The sequence below is a fragment of the Artemia sp. Qi Xiang Cuo genome, chromosome 9 (genome assembly GCF_049724085.1).
Source record: "Artemia sp. Qi Xiang Cuo chromosome 9, ASM4972408v1, whole genome shotgun sequence".
NCBI lineage: Eukaryota > Metazoa > Arthropoda > Branchiopoda > Anostraca > Artemiidae > Artemia > Artemia sp. Qi Xiang Cuo.
This window is the reverse complement of record NC_142802.1, coordinates 25,187-43,751: the sequence shown is the minus strand read 5'-3', so window position 1 is coordinate 43,751 and position 18,565 is coordinate 25,187. Positions and strand designations below refer to the sequence as shown.

Below are 18,565 nucleotides of genomic sequence, written 5' to 3'. Positions count from 1 at the left end.
TTAAATAGGGATATTTCCATCTGTCAGGTTTTTCGACAGTTCTACCTGACTGTGTCGTGATTATCTCCTAGGGTTCTTGTGTTTTTTTCTTTTTCGGGTTGTCTATCGAAATAATGTCAAATTTTTTGTATTGCTTTTTAAAAAAATATTTCCCTGTTAATTTAGATTTTTTACCCTGTGCGGCTGCTGAGGCCGGCTTTGATGTCCCTATTTATTTAGCTACTATTTGGTCTGATTCACCATCAGACTCTTCAGAACTGGTTGCCGTCGAATCCGGATTAGAGCTTTTAGAGGTGGCACTTTTTGTAGTATCACCTGCTAGTCCTTCGTAAATTTCTACTCCACTGGAAGTAGAAGGTTTATTCTCTATGTTCTCGCCTTGAGTTCTCAACTCGGGGGATTTGAAAGATTCCTGAGAGCTTTGGGAGGAATCAATAGTTTTCGCGGTGTTCCTCCATTGTTTGAAGGCCATGTCTTCAGGAGGATGGGGCATTCTTTGCAATAGGGAGTCGCTCCGTGAAGACCACGTCCAGTCGTGTTTAGGTTTGACCTTGGACACAGTTATATCATGATATCGACCTTGCTGGTCATCCTTTGGAGTTTTATTCCTGGGCAATGTACTTTGACTCGTTTTTATGGGAAAATTTATTAAATCCATAGCTTCTCGCAGGCTTGTTTTAATTAACTCTTTGAGAGGAGTTTTCTTTACGGTAATACAGGGGGTTTCTACAGCTCTGTTTAATTCTTCCTGTAATGACAGGGGCCTTTCTAGTGGTGTTGTAGGGGAAACCATATCGTCTGGAAATCTTTTGGGGGGACATGGGGTCGAGATTCTATCGGGAAAAAATTGAGTTTTTGGAGATATTGTATAATCTAAATCTCCTGCGTTTGCCGATGAATAACTTGTTGGGCTTTTTGGCGTTCTTATTCTTACTGGTGTCACGGATTTTTTATCTGGACTAACTAGATTTTCCAAAGCCAAAAATTCTTCGAAGTTTAGTTCATCACTTTCATTTTCAAAATAATCTTGTTTGAAATTAAAGGGTTTTAGCTCTGCCAGTCTTGACCTAGGAGGCTCATGGTCCGAATCTGACGAATCAGTAGAATAGGGATGGGATACCCATCTCTCTGGAACTTTGGCTGTTTTTATTCGGCTAACATGCGCCTTGTAAGTTTTTCCGCTATCGGGGTTCTCCATTTTAAAGGTATATTCATTATCGTACTTTTTGACTATTCTGTACGGCCCAGAATATTTGTTGGAAAGTTTTTTTCCTTCAGTTTTTGCCTCGTTCTTTAGGTAAACGAAGTCTCCTACTTTGAAATCTGTAGCCCCCTTGATTTTGGGTTAGTTTCTTAGCTCTTGGTTTATTTTACATTTTTCAAATTCTTGCCTAACTGTTCTATAAGTTTTCCTCATCCTATTATTGAATTATTGTTTATAATCTTATGAGTCGTGATAATATATACGATATTAAATAATATCCACAAAAGGGATTATAAAATATAGAACAAAAATTAAAAAAAATTTATTTTCTATGGTTGTTTAGGAATAATCAGTGTTGATTACTTTGGTTAAATAAGGTAAGAATTTATCCCAGTCGCTCCTATTGTATTTCGTATAAATACTTATAAAGTTCGAAAATATTTTATGTCTGTTTTCTATTTTTACAATGGCTTGTGGATGGTACGGCGCTGTCACCAATTTATCTATATTAAGGAAACTAATTAAATCTTTTGTTACTTTTGCAACAAAATTGCTCCCGTTGTCGCTCAAAATTTCATTAGGAATGCCAAATTGTAAAAATAATTTTGCTAATGCCTTACTTGTGGCATAAGCACCTTGATTTTTTAATGCTTTTGCAAAAGTAAATCCGGAAAAATGATCTACAACCGAAAGAATACACGTATGGCCTCTGCTAGAAACAGGTAAGCCTCCATTTGTCCCGTATAGGTCGAATGAGATGATATCGACGTGGTAATTTGCTACCGGGACCCTTCCCATTGGGGGATTTGGATAAGCTGGGGGGGTTTTTCTCATATTACATGCTTCGCATGTACTTATAAATTCTTTAAGTTTTGTTAGTGCCGATTGTAAATAAAAGTATTGTTTTAACTTATGGAACGTTTTCATAATTCCTGAATTTCCACCTGTGTCCGAATGAAAATATTCAAATGCAGGCCCTATCAAGCTTTGTGGTAATACAGGGATTATCGAGGTTTGGTTTATATTTTTCTCAGCAGTCACAATCCTACACAGTATTTCTTCATCAAGGTCGTAGTAGAAATTGTCTATCTCTTTTCTAAGAGTTTTGAATTTATACGGTAACGCCTCATCGTTCACAAAATAATCAATTATTGCTACGCACATTTCGTCTTTTTTTTGTTTTCTTTTTATATTTTCCAAAGACAAGGGACAATAGTTAATCTTATTTGCTTTTACTGCGTCTTTGACTTTGTTTTTCTTATATCCATGTTTGCTTTTAGCATTGATAGCATTAACTTCATTTTTTTCAGTTTCCGACGGATTATTTTCTGGATATCTACTCAAAAAGTCGCAAGCTGCATTTTGTTTTCCCTTTAAGTGTTCAAATTCATAATCTAGATCTTTGATCTTCATGATCTATCTAGCTAGAATGCCAGTGGGGTTTTTATATGTGCGTATTTACTTATAGAGTTTAATGTCTGATCGTAGCATAATTTTTAGCCAAATTATATAATGTTTATATATTTACCGGTGTTAGATAATATATAGTAAGTCTCAGTTTATTTCGGACTAAATGCCTTATCCTTATGATAAGTTTTTAATTGAATAGAATATAACTTTTTCTCTGTGTGGAGGTTGTCACTGTCGACGGTGATGGTTTTCTACTGGTAGGATTTTCGAAAGGATAGCGCTAAGCCCCTTTGAGCTATTATCAGTGGTAACGATAAATTTTCCGTTTTTTAAATCAGGGAGTGACAAAAGTTGTTCAGAAAATAGCGCCTGGTTGAGTTGGTCTAGGGACGTTTGAGCCTCCTGGGACCAGGTAACACTGTGGGAGTTTCCTTTTGTTAATTCCGTGAGGGGTTTTGCAATTTGGGAATAATTGCGTACGAATTTTCTAAAGTAGCCAGTAAGTCCTAAAATTCCACTTAATTCTTTAATAGTTTTGGGGGGCTTGAGGTTTTCAACACATTTTAATTTATCAGGGTCTGGGGATATCTTTCCATGGTTAACTACTACTCCTAAAAATTTTATTTTGGATTGAAAAAAATTTACTTTCTCGGGCCGGCATTTTAAATTGCCTTGTCCGAACTTCTCGAACACCTTAGCTAAAGTTGCTAATTGCTGCTCAGTGTTTTCCCCCACGCATATAATATCATCAACAAAATGGATTATATTTTTTAATCCTCTTAACAGGTGCAATAGGGGTCTACATAACGCGCTTGAACTTGTTTTAAGCCCAAATGGTACTCTCAAGTATTCATAAGATACATATTCGGATGCTGAAAATGCAGTTTTATGGACATCCCTTTCAGCTATTTTCACTTGGTGGTAGCCTTGTTTAATGTACAATGAAGTAAAAATTTAGTTTTGCTTGAAATTGATTCAAGAATTTCGTTTATTCTTGGTAAAGGAAATTTATCTCTAACTACTTGTTTGTTGAGAGCCCTATAATCTACAACGAGTCTGAAATCTCCATTCTTTTTTGGCACTAAGATTATTGGTGCACTATACGGACTTATACTTGGGCGTATAATCTCGTTCCTTTCTAATTCATGTATTTTATTTTTTAACCACTCTTTGTGCTTATATGGCACGCGATATGGCTGTTTTGCTACAGGATTACCAGTCGTTAAAATTTACTTCTGGTAAAAATGGATACTACCCATGTAATTTTAAGATTCAGAAAAAAAATACTTAAAATTACATAATAATTATCATAATTTTTTATTAATTTACATATACGTAATATGATCCATTTTAAATTTGTTTAAAAATTGCGATTTAGTCAAGGGATATTCGTTATTTGAAGTTTTAATGCCGTTAACTAGGTTTCTTTTAGAATTTTCCCATTTATTTAAATCATTTTCTGTTAAAACTTCGATTTGGACTAAACAAGTCCCCTTTTTAATTGTAATTGTATCATTTTCATGGTTAGTGGTTACCCAAATAAAACCTTCTCCTTTGTCATAATATATACTCTGTTCCTCGCATAACAGATTTTTTGGTATTTCAGACGGTGTAGCAAACCATATTTCTGATTTGCTAATTACTGGCTCGATCATTTGTGATATTTGGATTTTTTGCATTGTTTTGGGAGGGACTTTTGTTTTCCTTATCGCAAATCCGTCGTATTTTTCTTCATTTTTCTTGTTTATTAGGTTCATGCTGGCGCTATGCTGCGCCATTGCGGCATCTTGTGGCGTCACGTTGGGTTTTACTATGTTTTTCCACAATTCCACTATTTTCTTAATTTCATTTGATCTGTACTGTCGCATATCTCCTACTTCTATTTTCGCAGATTCAATATTGTCATTATTTAAATTTACTTCATTTCTGCGATATCTTTCAGGATAATTGAGTAAATTTACAATTATGCTCTGTCTTTGAAAGACATGAGGTTCAAAATACTTCGACATTATACCATTAGAAATTTTGTTTACTGTTATGTTATCTTCGTAACCTCTGTTACGATTTCTTAAGGTAGAAATATTTTCCCCCACCTTAGCTGGGTATACCAACTTCTCGTTGGCTACGTCTAATAGTATTTTATTAGACCTTAGAAAATTTGCCCCTATAATAGCTTCATATGGGAGATTATCGCATATGATGAAATTTGTCATGAATGTTCTATTGTCTCTTTTTAAGTTTAGGCAAATTGACCCTTTTGCATTTAATTTATGGCCTGTAACACTTGTTAAATTGGGATTATTAGGGTTCTTTTGTCGCCTAACGTGCAGAGGCAACGTATAAAATACGCAAGAGTTTATGATATTTACAGTAGCTCCACTGTAAACTTATGCCGTAAATTAAATTAGTTATAAACAGAAGTCATTAAAAATGTTTCAATTGATAGTAATATCAATCTCAGACTTCCAGCGAAGTGTTCTTGACCTCTTATATATACCTGTCACACTCGTTGTCCGACGGATGTGTATTAGTGGCCTGACTCGTTTAACTGAGACTTTATTCCATTTCTCGGTGCCTGTAATAGATATTCAGACGTATTAGGTTCCGTAGGCATATTTAAATGATTTACGTCTGCCTGTCTTTGCCATGTATTATTATGGTAGCGTGGATGTCTCGTGTCAGTGCCATTTGCTGGCGCTTTTTGCCAGTGCCGTTGGCTTGTAAAATTTTCATTTCTCATCGGCAAATTATCATGATGTTTATATTGCATTCTCGCATTATATTGGCCTTGGCGAGTATTTGGGTTTTCAAACCGGTAATTAATTTGCCTGTTGGGGAAAGGGCTATACAAATTTGGTTGGTACGCATTATAAGGTACTGATTGGCGCAATCCCCCTGGCTATAGTCTATTGCATGACCGGTGCTAAAATTTGTTCTTCTGAACAAATGGTTACCGTAATTTTGAGTATTACCGACAGTATTTCTTGGTATCGTCTTGGTGACGTAGTGGCACTCTCTTGCTATGTGGCCAACACGATTGCAGTTATAACACCTTATTATTGTAGGGTTAATGGGCTGAAAACGTACTGTTTTCTGCCTAGCGGGTTCTGGCGTGTTGTTTCTTTGTGCTCCTGGGGAGTTATACCTTGAAAAGAAATTGGGGGATTTCTGATCGCCCTTGAAGATTAGGTTCGCGTTTGAGTCACCTATGCTGCTTATTTTTGCATTACTATGATTTGCAACCATTTTATCAACTTCGATTAGTCGTTCTACCTCTTGGACTGCAAGATCCAACGTCTGAATATTCTTGGATATTACTAATCTATATAGTTTTGGGGGTATCCCTTGCAAATAGGTATTTAGTATGACTTTTTCATACAGTTGCCCAGAACCACTTCCTTATTTTGCTTCTACATAAATGAGTATATTATACAGATATTCCATTATATTTTGTGAAAAATCAAAGTTCACTACTCCATGTTTTAATTTATTTATTGAACTGGTTTCTATAAATCTCTCTTTGAATGCTTTTAATAAGTCATCAACCTTATTTATTGGCAAGATGGCGTTACTTCCTATGGTATGCTCGACCTGTTTTAGAAAGGTTAAGGCCTGGCCTCTTAATCGTAGTAGTAGCATGTCTTTTAACGCTCCAACGTCTGTTTTTGTTAATTGTACAAACTGGGTCAATTGGATATTAAATTCGTCAATATCCGATTGACAATTTTATTCCGGGTTATATTTTGAATTTTATATTTTTTTTGCCACTAAATTTTGCACTTTTATTAATTAATTTTTTTGCTCAATATTTTCTTTTTTTTTTTTTTGCGTTTATATCAATTTTAAATAAAATTTAATTAAAAAATTTTTGGGTATGCAATTATATACAATTATATAAAATGGGTTTACTATAGTAGCCTAGCGGTTATAGGCATAATCAATTCTCTTTTATTTCGGTATCTTTCCAGAATTTAAACTTGAATTACAAAGTTTAGATAGACTAGATAGTTCGCAGTTTTCCTCCAATCCTACCGACCGCACCATTTGTACCATTGAAGGATTGTTTGTAGTAATGGAAAAGGTTTTCTCGTGGCGATAGGGACTTCTCCTATAGCGCCACTTGGAGATCAGATTCCTTTGGGAGCATTTACCTTGGAGACTGGCGAACTAGTTACCTATTATCGGAATAGACTCAGACATACAAGAGAAAAGAACACTTATAAAAAGACAATAGATTTATTAAACTTACATGCTTAGTTGTACAGCAGTGAGTCACTTCAAAGACAATAAATGGTGACCGAGATTATTTGCGGTACGAACTCTTTTAGATCCAACTTAACATTCAAATTAAAGAACACATTTTCCCCACTCCCAAACGCAGTTCTTTCGTCCTGCGCTCTAGGGACTGCCTGCCATTGGCTCACGGGCCCCAAGGACGCGAACCCTCGTCCAATAATACGTCTTAAATATTTTTGATGATTTAGGCGTTCACACGGTTCTTATCGTTTAAACGTCCTTAAAAATATTGTGCGTAGCACTTTTCTTATTGCTCACTGTCTTAGCGAAATCCAAAAACTGCAGTTTCTTGTCTTTGCTGATTAAGGACTTTTTCATTTTTGAAACTAGATTTAGCTTAATTATGGGAGTCCGAATTAAAGAAGGAACTTTATTTTGGTATTTCAAATATATCGTGTTTTACTCCCGGTACAGTTGTAAGTTATGCCCTGGGGGCATATAAGGTTTTAACTGAACGCGTCGTTGTAGAAGCTTCAAAAAGGGCTCATTCGATTGAAAATTGAAATAGCTAGTGCCATTTTTAATAGTAGAAAATGACTGGAGGGTGTCAAACCCACATTCCATGCCGACCATGTCCCCAAACATGCCCAATAAATACCTGGAGATAGCCATTTTGTTCCGCGAAGTTTGTAACCGTGGAAATTATATCTTTGAACAGGAAACTCCCATAATAGACTTCAGGGCAAGTGTTATAAGTAATTCCTTGGGGGCATGTAACGTTTTTATTGAAATTTTTGTCGTGGATACTTGAATAAGGGCTCATCCAATTGAAAATTCAAAGGGCTAGTACCTTTTTTAATAGGCAAAAGTGATTTGAGGGCAACTAGACCCCTTCTCATGCCCACCTTTTCCTCATACGCATCCAGTCAAAATATTTTGATATCCATTTTATTCGACGCAGTTGAAAGTTTTGTAAATTAGGTCTTTAATGATGAAAACCCATCCCCCCCCACAACCCTCAGGGGAAGAGTTTTAAGTTATGTCCTGGGAACATGTAAGGTTTTTATTGAAATTGATGTTGTAAAAACATCCAAAAGGGCTCATTCAATTGAAAATTGAAAGGGATATTGCCCTTTTAATAGTCGAAAGTGATTGAAGGGCAACTAACCGCCCTCTCACGCCCACCATTTCCCCAAACACATCCAATCAAATTTTGTGATATCCATTTTGTTCAACGTATTCGAAAGTTCTGGAAATTAGGTCTTTTAGGATGATAACCCTTTCAGAGCTTTCACTGCAAGTGTTATAAGTTATGCCCTGGGGGCACATAAGGTTTATATAGAAATTTGTTGTAGAAATGTCAAAAGGGGCTCATTTGATTGGAAATTGAAATTGCCCTTTTTAATAGTCGAAAGTGAGTGAAGAGTAATAACCCCCCCCCCCCTCTTACGCCCTCCGTTTCTGCAAACACATTCAATCAAATTTTAGAGATAGCCATTTTGTTGAACGTATTTGAAAGTTCTGGAAATTGTGTGTTGAAGGATGAAAAACCCCCCAGAATGCCCAGGGCGAAGGTTGTAAGTTATGCCCTGGGGGCAAATAAGGTTTTTAATGATAGAAACTCTATGATAAAAACTTCAAAAGGGGCTCATTCAATTGAAAATTGAGAGGGTTAGTGCCCTTTTTAATGGTTGAAAGTAATTGGACGGTAACTAACCCCTCTCTCACGCCCACCATTTCCCCAAACACATCCAATCAAAATTTTCAGATAGCCATTTTGTTCAACGTAGTAGAAAATTCTGGAAATTAGGTCTGTTAGGATGACAACCCCCCCCCCCGTCCCACCAGCCCTCACAGCGAGGGTTGTGTTATCCCCTGGGGGGATATAAGGTTTTTATTGAAAGCGTTGTCGTAGAAACTTCAAAAGGGCTCATTTGATTGGAAATTGAAATGGCTATTGCCTTTTTTAATAGTTGAAAGTGATTGGAGAAAGACTAACGCCCACCATTTTCCCAGACACATCCAATCAAAATTTTGAGATAGTCATTTTTTTTAACGTAGTTGAAAGTTCTGGAAATTAGGTCTTAGAGGATGACAACCACCCTCACAGTCCTTAGAGTAAGAGTTGTAATTTATGCCCTGGGGGCATATAAGGTGTATATAGGAAGTGTTGTCGTAGAAACTCAAAAAGGGCTCATTTGATTGGAAATCGAAAGTCCTAGTGCCCTTTTTAATAGTCAAAAGTGATTGGACGGCTTGACATTTTTATAGTAAAGATCGATGTGGGTATAATGTATTATTTTTTTGTTGTTGTTTTTGTTTAGACCAGGGCACTTTGTATCAAAGGAGTTGTCGTAGGAACTTCGAAAAGGGCTCATTCGATTGAATATAGAAAGGGCTGATGCCCTTTTTAATAGTCGAAAGTGATTGAAGGAAAACTAATCCCCCTCTTACGCCCAAACGCTCATTTTGCTTTTTGTGTAAAAGCTCAATGTTGCCATACAATCGAATCAAAATATTCAGCGTCGATGCTTACCCTCGACAAAAATCCATAGCAATACCCCAAAAGTAATTCAGGGTTTTATGTTCAAGTATTCTAGGCCGTTTTTATTCTTAAGATTCGACAAAATTAAAATAGCGTAGGTGTATCCAAGCTATCAAAGAAAGTATACAGATTTTTTTGCGAATGGTATCAAGTTTTCCATTTCAGGTCAAATAGACGAGGTATGAATCTAAATTAAACACTTCTATTTGTGTCCAGATTTTTCAGAGGGTGTATGTTCTTAAAAATTGTTGAAAATTTTTCTCCAGCATACAAATAGCAGGCATAAATGTAAATTTAAAATAAAACGAAAAGATTTAAGCTAGTACTTTATTTGCCCCTGAAAAGACTGTGCCAGAATAAACCGAACAGAAATTACTTAAAAAAACTTCTTCCTCAAAATAAGCTTCTATAAAAAATTATGTATCTCTATAAACCCAATGTTAGCAAAACTAAAATCATTCATTCACCATAGCGGGAAACTCCGAAACATCAGGATTTATAAATAAACTAAACCCAAATCATACAAGAATTATAATAAACATTCGATTAAAACTCAAAGCGAGGAGAATTTAGCACAAGTTAGGTGCAAAACCTCTATCCCTTCCCAAAGCCAGAACATAATTTGCACTTTACTGAAAAAAAATACAAATGAATGTGCATTGTCAGTATAATCTACATATACTGATATTTAGTAATCAAAATCTTAATATTATTTGATTTATTAAAGTTATAAAAGTAAAAACATTTATATTTTTTTCAGTAAAGTGCAAATTATGTTCTGGCTTTGGAAGGCATAGGGGTTTTGAGGGTTTAAAAAGTTGATTGTTTTGATGAATATATTGTCATCAAAACTCTTTGTTGTAGAATTTTGGTTACTATTACAAAGATTGGCTACTTGTTGCACCATTTCTAAGCAAATATTTTTTGCTGGTAAGCAAAAATACGATTTTGGATGAAATTTTCGTTATAATTAGACAAGATAAAAATTTTTGTCTAAGAGCGGAAAGATTTTGGCTTAATAAGGAACAAGAAATAACTATGCAACAAGTATAATTAACAGTAATCGTAGACCGTTTGCTAAGAAATACCAACAGATATGCAGTATTGCATAAGCGTGAGGCAACTATTAGATGACGTTCACTAGATTTCATGTGGAAGAGGGCTTGCATCTTAAACAAGGCAATTTTTAGCCCCAAACAATTTTAGGGCCAAATTTTCCAGCTTTCCAAAAACGGGAGTGGATATGTATTGCTCGTTCAAGAGACAACATGAAGAAACCGAGATTTGATATTCAAAAATGACGTTTAATTAAGATTCAGACTCTGATGAGACAACACAAGCATCAAAAGCGAACGGACAGAAACAATTAAATATTGTTAATATATAAAACGTAGTAAAATTATCTTTATAAGATAAATATATTCATCCTTTTTTCATTCATCCATTTTTTGATAATATATTTTTAGATTAAAAAAAGATATTAACTTATGAAATATTATGTATATAGTAATTTATTTATATAGCGATTATTAATAAGTGACTTACTAAGTAGATATTAGTTTCGTGTAACATATGATTATATATTCATTAATTTATTTAATTTTTCCTATTTTTTTCTTTTGTTTATACATTTCATTACTTGTTTTGCATAACTTTTTATTATATTTTTTTTTATTTTACTTCAAAATAACTTTTTCGAATAAGTTTCAGTTTTTTTCAAAATTAACAACCTTACCATTCTTATTTTATAAAGTACTAATGTTAGCTGGATCCCTTCATATAATAATATAATGACCATTAGAAAAAATACAACTTAAATAACATTCAGATTAAAATAAAATAATAAAAGCAAAAACATTGTAATTAAAGATGCAATAATTTAATGAGTACTAAAACAAATAATGAAACAAAACATATCATGTTTTGTATGCTATTAAGTACTAAAACATATTAAAAACATATTAAGTACTAAAACATGTTATGAGAGGACTAAAATAACTAGCTAATAAATCGTTTTGCATTTCTGTATAATTCATTAACTGATCAAGTTCGAAAAGGGAAAAAGTCTCCGTTTCTCAAAAAAGTGTATATCCAGATATGTTAAAAATCATTTGATAGCTTGTTTGTTTAATATAAGTTTTCCAACTTATTTAATCATTTTTTTTATGACTTTGCGAAAAATACGTCAAAACTATAGCTTTTTTTAAATTATCTCATTACTTTAATAAAATGAACGTTGACAACGTTCTTAGTCTCATTTGTGGAATAGGCTCATAGGCTAAGTTCTTAAGATCATTAGGATCAGTTCTCATTAGGCTCATTTATGTTTATGCTCATTGTTTTTAGGCTTTTGTTTTATCCCTTTATCGCAAACATGGGGAGTTGTGTCTAGGAAGGTGGCTCTCTATATTCTTGACTTAAAGATGAAAATTCTTTTTTTTACCCTACTATTTAATTTGGTTTTAATTTACCTTAATTTTGGCTTGATGCAGTAGGTTCAAAAAAGTTTCCAATTTCTTGTGTGTTTTTATAGAAAATCTAAATCTAAAATTGGCTAAGAACTCTTCTAAGAAATACAAATATAAACATATACATATTCTTAAAATATTTAACGTTTCAAAATTGGCAATTGGTTTTCAAGGACATTATAGCCAGAGCAATGTTTTCTTCCAATGTGTTTCTAAATCATTTGTAACAAATAATCTCTCGGGGCTAAACATAAGAAGTACATAAGATACGAGAGCAATTCATATTCTAATTCATGAAATTTTGCCATGGAGACTAGATATCTATTTAACCTTTCCCTGAAGTGCTCTGATTGAAAACAACTCTCTCTCTCTACCCCCCCCCCCCCTCATTCCTCCAATTTCTACCCCTCCCTCAACCTCTATTTCTCTGTCTTCTTTCTTTCTGTATGCATTCAGAAGTACATTTGAGTGAATATTTTTTTTTTCAAATTTAAACATTTACGAATACAATGTCTATAACATAAGCATGTTCAATAACCTAAGAACATTTAAGAATCTTTTAGATTTTATACAAATGACAACTCTGGCGTTCTTTTTGAGAGATGGTTCAAATATACAGAACCAAAGCATATTCAATTGGTTATTGACGACTTTTATAATGCTGAGGAATCAAAAACAGGTACTTTCTTTTATTTTCATTTGAAATAAAATATCTGCAACAGAGCTTCTTAAAAAAAAAAAAAAATCAGAAAAAGAACACCGTGGTCCTGCTCCATGGTCCTTTTACTATTAATATTAAGATACAGGCTACAAAGGCATTATCAGCATATTTGAAATTTAAATGCTCTTAGCCAAATTTGGAAGGACTAATTAATTACATCATGATACAGCTATAATCGTAAAAAAATCTATGGAAGTTTATTATTTTATCAAAATTTTAATAAAAATGTTATTAAGAACTTGTTCAACAAAACTACTGCTAATCGAAAATTGTTACCTAAATATTCAAATTTCCTCCGTATTTTATTTTTACAATCCAACATTTCAATACTTAAGCAGAACAACTGAAAAAGCGGGACGCTACCAAACAATTTACAATTATTGATATAAAAAATCTAGCAGCAAAAATTCGGTTTTCTATGGGTCCGGTAGCCCACATCGTGTCTTAGGACGAAAATGAACAGATATTGTTCCATATATGGAGGGGGGTCGTTCCGTATATGCTTTTTACACTGAAGTTTAACTTTTTGTCCCAGTCCCTTAAGAGAACTGCTTAAACACAGGCACCGTTGAACTGGAATAAGAAGCTTTTTAAGGCACTAAAAGCCTTTTAGTGTAACGAGTGTGAGTCTGGGGAGGGGCAGACCCCTTTTATATTGAGTAATTTCTGTTTGTTTAAAGCTTGAATGCTACTCCTTACTTATAGTTGAAACAAAGCTTTTTTTAAATTTAATTTCTGTTAGTTTTTCAAACTATGTCTAGGCCCAACAATTTTAAATTGATAGGTAGCGTCCTAATTTTAAAATTATGCTGCTTAAGTATTAAAATGTTGGATTTTAATTAAAAAAATTGACAAATTTGTGGTTGTATTCAAACAAGGTTACCTTCCAGCTTGAGAAGGTCCCCATATTAAATCTTCGTAGGCAAATTAGTGCTATTGTATATACCATTGTAAAACTCTTACTATTCATTAATGTGAGCTCTTACTACTTCAGGCACTCCTTCTTCTAACTCTAAGCTAGTGGCTGCTCCTTTTAAACTTGACGAGAAAGTAAGTATTGGCGAGCCGTTTTCACTTGAGCAGTGGCTAGGGCGCAACAGTCAAAAGCTTAGAAATGGAAAGCTTGATTTGTTCAATGGAAAATGCCATAGTGATATAATTGTATATGGAACTGGTGAGGATGAAGTTGTCAACGAAGACGCAGATACTTTTATATGGAGTCTTGTAAGTTCTAATTTTGTTTTATTATCCTTTTTTATATAGAGAGAAACCCATCGAAAAAAGGGAAACAAAAAACTCTACAAAACACATCAAATACTACAAGTTACAAACAGTCATCTCGTCCATTGGGGTCTCAATTAGGTCCATTTTGGGGTCTTTTCTCAATATTAATAGATGAAGTATTAAAACAAAACGTTTTTCGTAATCACAGTAGTAAAAGGGGGGGTACCAGCGCGACGAGGACAATACCCCTTCGAATCCCGATCCGGACACTTTTTTTTAAAACTCCCACGAGTACACCAAATATGGGCATAGCCCCCCTAGGGAGAACACGTGGTTAATGGGGTCAATGACCTCTTTTTTTCCAAGGTCTCTTTCTCCAGGTGTGTTTTTGGCACGCTCTCAGCGAATGTTATGATCCAGCAATAGTATTTGTTATTGTTGCTCTAGCCATATGCTATGAGTTTCCCGGAAATAGTTAGATCACGTGTTTCCTTCTCAGCCAATCAGCGAGTCGGTTACATCTCCCTTCTCAACCAATCAGAGGGCTTGTTACATATTAGCGGCGGAGGGAATATAAGGAAAGGATTTTTGCTATAGTTTTATTAGTCTGTGAACAGAATTCAAAGGAGTGAGAAGAACAGTTTTGACTTTACTCATTTGGATATATATTTGTAATAATGAGTGGAATGTTTACACTATTAGAAGTTGATAGTGGAGTTGATGGTAATAATACAAGAGCACCAAACATTGCGGTTGAAATTACGAAAGGATCACGGCTTTGTCTGGAATGGGATCCAGTATATGCAAGATATGTGATATCCTTGAGCAAATTTAAAATAGAAGATCAATTATGTTTCGCCGCAAAAGTTGATATAGCACATGTGAATAGACTTCAATGTGCTTTAAGTGCATTAGTGAAACATATTGAAGACAATAAACAGTGTCGCTAATTGTACATGCATAGTATTATTGATGTTGTTGTAATTATTCAATAAAATTGTTTCGAAATCGAAAATCTTCCCTTTCTTTTCTGGTTAGGGTTAACGAATAAGGCTCAGTCTAGAGTCAGAAGTCAGAGTAAAATGACTGAAAAGTGAATAAATTTGAGAAAGAGAGAATTAGATCTAATCTTTTGTTTATGGAAAAACATTTGATTTTGGATGATGATTTTCTCGAGTTATCTCTTCAACGCAGGATATTCTCTCAGGAAACACTTGACAATATAATGAAAACTGATTTTCCGCCATTGGACTATTGTATGAAACTTTTAAAATGTGATTCAAATGCTTATACTCATTTTATTGATATATTAATTGGAACAAAGCAGAATCATATTGTAGATATACTTTTGAAAACATTGCCAATGGATTCAATGTAGATGGCTCCTCCGTCATTCGAAAGAGGTAACATCACAGAGCTACTCCTCTCCCCCATTTCCCTCTCATTAAATTTATAGAGCAAGGATGATCAGTTTCGTTTTAGCTGTGAGTGAGTTAACATCGGAAACCGAAAAATGTTCTATATATGCCCATTGTGCTTGTACGCTCTTGGCAGTTGGACTCAGTGTGAGAATTGTACAATTATTGATGACTATAGTAAAAAGTGTAAATTATATAATCCATGTAAATTACATAGAGACTATGCATCGCAAATTAAAGGATTTAATTCATGTCTTGAGGAGGTGTGTGACTCTCACCCTAGGGGGCACCTGTGCTCCAATTGTCACTATGATAAATGTGATCAGTGGGAGAATACTAACCCCGCTATGATTGGAAAGAATCCTAAACGTGATTTTAGTTTATTTCTACGAGATTGGTATCGTCGTGGACTTAAATTATTCTGGGAAGAGGAATCTGGTCTACGATTCAACTGTTGGGGTAACAAGACAATCTGGTTTCTACGTCATCGCTGTGACGACACCACCAACTATGACTATAAACCAAGTGATTTTTATTTGGCAGTTACCGATTGTGATTCACCATTTGAAAACACTGTATGTGATATTGCTTCAAATAGACAGATTGAAACTCGTGAATTTCAAAATATGAATGTAAATAGTATCATTGACTATACAAATAGATATGACAGGAGTGAAGTTACATTGTACTGTAGAAAATGCGACCCTGACTTTGCAGTCAATGAAGATCAATATACAGTGAATCCAAATGATTTACCGACATTAGTTGTTCATGATAGTTGCCTATACACTAAGGAAGAACAAATCTAAAATGAAAATTTAAAGATATTGTTGTATATATATGTGCATTTTATTAAGAAACACATTCACAAACATTTTTTAAGCACTTTACTCTTAGGGCACTGAAATCAATACTATATAGGTTTGAGAGGATATTTTCCACTAGAAAGTCATTCAGACGTGGATTGTCAACATAAATGTGGAGAAACTGCTTGTAAGTATAGCCGCGACATCGGAACACAAAATATAGTAGTGCATGGAAGCCGCAGCTTTTAGTCGTTAGATCCTGCACCCTCTTTCGATTTTGAATAATAGTTTTCCCACTGCTCTCAATATAGTTGCTGATGTGAGGTGTGTAGAATGTATAGGGTAGACCAAGAGGATCAAAAAATTCAATCGTCTTCATTGTTTGATAGATGCACAGCCAATGACCCGTCAGCACAGTCGATGGGCTTCTATTAACAATAATCAAGGTATTGTTCGCGCTTTGAATTTTTCCTAGATAGTCTGAGGGTAGACAATAGGATTTGTACTGGGACATGTAGGGGTCCATATTAAATACACTGATTATTTGACTGGTGTTCATGGCGCCAAGTCTAGTAGAACACTGCCTTCGGGAGTGATTTCCTAATAGGTTTCATATTTATTTTGAGAGATTAGCGCAATGCTCTTAGCCAATGGATTGGTGAATATACACTCTAAACGCACACCCCCCGTACGTACTATACTCATATCCTGTGTGCCAGACAAATCCAATACAATGATACCATGTGTTTTAGCAAACATATCTTTGGTTATACCATTTTCAAATAGTTGCAAATCATGATCTAGGGTTTGCATGGTCAACTCATACAATGTTCTATAGGATTTATCAAAAGATAGATTCTAGAGTGGGATGCTGTTTACTTTGCACACAAGAGATGAAAGTCCAAACATCTCGAATTTATGTGGACATTCAGTCCATGATCCAAATGCACTGGCGCTTTTTACAAACGCCAATTTCGAGGGGATTTCGCCATTGATAAAGGATGAATCGGTGAAGGTGCGTGAGCCCATTGCAATATGACGTTGATTGGTGATTGTATGAGGAACAAGTAGTTTAATATTGTTGCCATTGGCTCTCAGTTTTTCCACGGCCAAAGCGACAGAACTCATAACTTGTTGTTTGCGTACATGAAGTATTGCTGAGGTGAGGGAGAGACTCACATCGGGATTGCCAGCAAGTTCTTTTCTCAATATGAAATTGGAGGGTGCAAGCGTCAATTTTATATCCACTTTAACATTGGGTGGCAACCATTGGGATATATTAAATATGGCATGGTATGTTTTTCCAACTTGATATAACTCCCTAGCTGTAGCATTTTTAAGTGCATCTGAACTATCGGCATTAGTAATATATTTATATCCATTGGAGGCACCTCTCAATTCCTTGTATGACTTAGGTGTCATCAGCATGAATTGCATATAGCTTGCATAGTTGAAGAGATTGTTGCTTGTGCTCACCAGCGTGCCATTGATGAAGACACTAATTTGACGAAATAAATTATGCAGTATACAATTTTCATAGGATATCCCATCGGCCCGAATTGGCATTGTATTATCAGATTTCCGGACTTTCATTTGCAAATCTATAAATGTGGACGATAAATCTATGAAGTAGTCTTCATTGGAATAAATTTGAAAGTGGATATTGTCGGAGAGGGGTTGTAGTGGATAAAATTGTTCATAGTATCCATGCTTGACACTCACATCAACATTTTCGGCATTGAATAGATTCAATGAGGCGGTGATTGAAGGTTGAGAATCCTTGTGCGGTAGGTAGGACATTTTAGGAGAAGAAATCTAGTTTCGTTCTAGCAATTTTCTTCGTGGGGCTTCTGGTTACACTACGTGTCGGCTTTTTCCTTCTTTTCTTTGACAAGAGGGACGTCTTATGTTTCCGTCCTGAGTAGAGACTGATGAGTGATGCGTTGTTTCTTGAACTTTTTAAACCTTTACCATTCTGTTTTAATTTCTCGCCAAGGGTTCGCGCACTGGACCTAAGATTTTCCGAAGCACTTTTTTTAAAATCCTTGCCAGAGCCCCAATCGTATAGTGTAGAGGATGCAAAATCTGTCGCAGCCGGTACAAGAAGTAGTACGCCCCTTGTAATAGTCCATTCCATTGCCCTGTTGTCTGGGGCCAACAGTGTTAACATAGCAGTCAATATCAGGACCAGTGAATACCACTTTTCTATTAGACATCTTGTATTTGAACGATGTGTTGAAAATGGCATGTAATCACAGCCAAACTCTTTGAAATTGCTATTGGATCACCCAATTTAGTTCTTAGTGTTAACTGACAGATTTCCAAATAGGAAGTGTTTACGGGGATATACTGAAGATGCTTTATATTATAGTGATGAATATGTTCTTGATTGGTTTTTCGTTCAAGAACTCGTAGGAGGGGAACATTTGAATTACCAACCCGAGATGTTTCCACAAATGAAGCATAGAGAAATATACATGTGTCTGTGGAGAAGGCAGGCGGGTAGTCAGCAAAAATGAAATTAGTGCGTTCG

At 35.1% G+C, this 18,565-nt stretch overlaps 1 protein-coding gene across 1 annotated transcript in view; it reads left to right on the top strand.

Annotated features, from left to right (window-relative positions):
- Positions 1-18,565, top strand: part of LOC148948192 (3-hydroxyanthranilate 3,4-dioxygenase-like) — a 72,008-nt gene that overhangs the window by 36,350 nt on the left and 17,093 nt on the right. Inside the window, exons 3-4 of the mRNA XM_089094552.1 lie at positions 12,417-12,542; positions 13,579-13,808. Of these exons, the coding sequence (XP_088950678.1) occupies positions 12,417-12,542; positions 13,579-13,808 (356 nt within the window). The remainder of the gene's footprint in view (positions 1-12,416; positions 12,543-13,578; positions 13,809-18,565) is intronic.